Raw genomic sequence first — 1,434 nt, forward strand, 5'->3', positions numbered from 1 at the left:
GGTAGAAATTTATCAGGAGAAACTTCAGAGCTTTGTATGCTGTGGGTTATGGGGCAGTCACTTCATGTTGTGGTTTGAGGCTTGATTTCATTCTGGTTCTTGACCTCATTCAAGGGTTGCTACAAAGTCTGTTTCTCCCTGTGTTGGGCTATGTTGCTGAGGGAGTGGGAGGACACCAGGGTGGGAGCTGCCCGAGTTCATTCAGTAACCAGCATCCGGAGAGAGGCCCAGTCGGTGCGTCACCTCGAGCTGGCAGGCTGCTGGAGTGACACACGTCTGGGGAGTGTTTCCTGGTGTTAGCAGTGTTTGGTACATGAGAGCTGGAAAACTCAAAGTGCTTGTCAGCTGTTTCTTTTCTGTCGTGTAGAGTTTTCAGTATATGTAGTAGTTTGCTTGTGTTTGAGCTGTATCTAGTGCCACCTCACCTTTCTTACTGAAAGGTACTGATTTGATTGCTTATAACTTTGTCAACCAGATTGTTTATGGCCTCTCTTTCCTGGAGTGAGTCAACCGTCCTGTTTAAAAAACAGTGTATTGTCAGTTAATGAGATTGTCATTAGTATGCAGGGAGGGTAAGAGATGTTGGTAGATCAAGGATTGCATGCACCACTACGTTAACATTTGTGTAGAGACAGCACAGCACAGTGCTCATGTTGGTACCAAATATTGTTTCAGTAATTGATCATAATGTATAATTGACAACATTATATTGCATAGTGAATAATCTTAGCTTTTCATGTTCAAAAAATCTTCAGTAGAGAGATGTTAATAATTTCTCTGCTTGCAGCGCCACACAGAGTTGAAACAGAATGTCTCCTGGGGACACTGCAGCTTTCTAGAAATAAATGTTATCTGGAGAAAAATCCTTTCAAAACCCTGAAATGCAAAGCAGTTGCAGGCTGACTGTGCTGGGCTCTATGCTGGCTTTTGCATACTTAGTTGTTTCCAGGCTTGCTAAGTTGCTTTTAAAAATGTGCTGCATGACATTTGCTTGAGGGTTATGTGGAATTTGAAAAAGCATTTATTTATCTACTGCTTCACACCATTCTGACTTGGTTTGGGGTTTTTTTGACACAATATTTTTCCCTGTTTAGTTTCTGCCACTGCCTTCTACAAAGCACAACCTGTAATTCAGTTTATGTGTGAAGTTCTTGACATTCATAATATTGATGAACAACCAAGACCTCTGACTGATTCTCATCGGGTAAAATTCACCAAAGAGATAAAGGGTGAGTAGAAAAGTCTGTTCTGTTCCAGGTGACACGAGCTGATTCTAAGAGGCTCATTTTAACTGGAAACCTCCTGGTTAACATGTATCAGAAGGGCCCTGGAACTGCCAAGGGAGTTGCAGTTTGCCCTGCTTGTAGTTCTAGTCCTGCATGAAACAGTGCAGCTCTACAGAAAAAAAAGATGAAAAATGAGGTGTGTTCCCAG

General features: G+C 42.2%; 1 protein-coding gene across 1 annotated transcript in view; it reads left to right on the forward strand.

Annotated features, from left to right (window-relative positions):
• Positions 1-1,434, forward strand: part of LOC104388509 (protein argonaute-3) — a 17,430-nt gene that overhangs the window by 6,814 nt on the left and 9,182 nt on the right. The window contains exon 5 of the mRNA XM_009997382.1: positions 1,095-1,229. Coding sequence (XP_009995684.1) covers positions 1,095-1,229 — 135 coding nt within the window. The remainder of the gene's footprint in view (positions 1-1,094; positions 1,230-1,434) is intronic.

This window comes from Chaetura pelagica, unplaced genomic scaffold (assembly GCF_000747805.2).
Source record: "Chaetura pelagica isolate M959 unplaced genomic scaffold, ChaPel_1.0 scaffold1445, whole genome shotgun sequence".
Lineage (NCBI taxonomy): Eukaryota > Metazoa > Chordata > Aves > Apodiformes > Apodidae > Chaetura > Chaetura pelagica.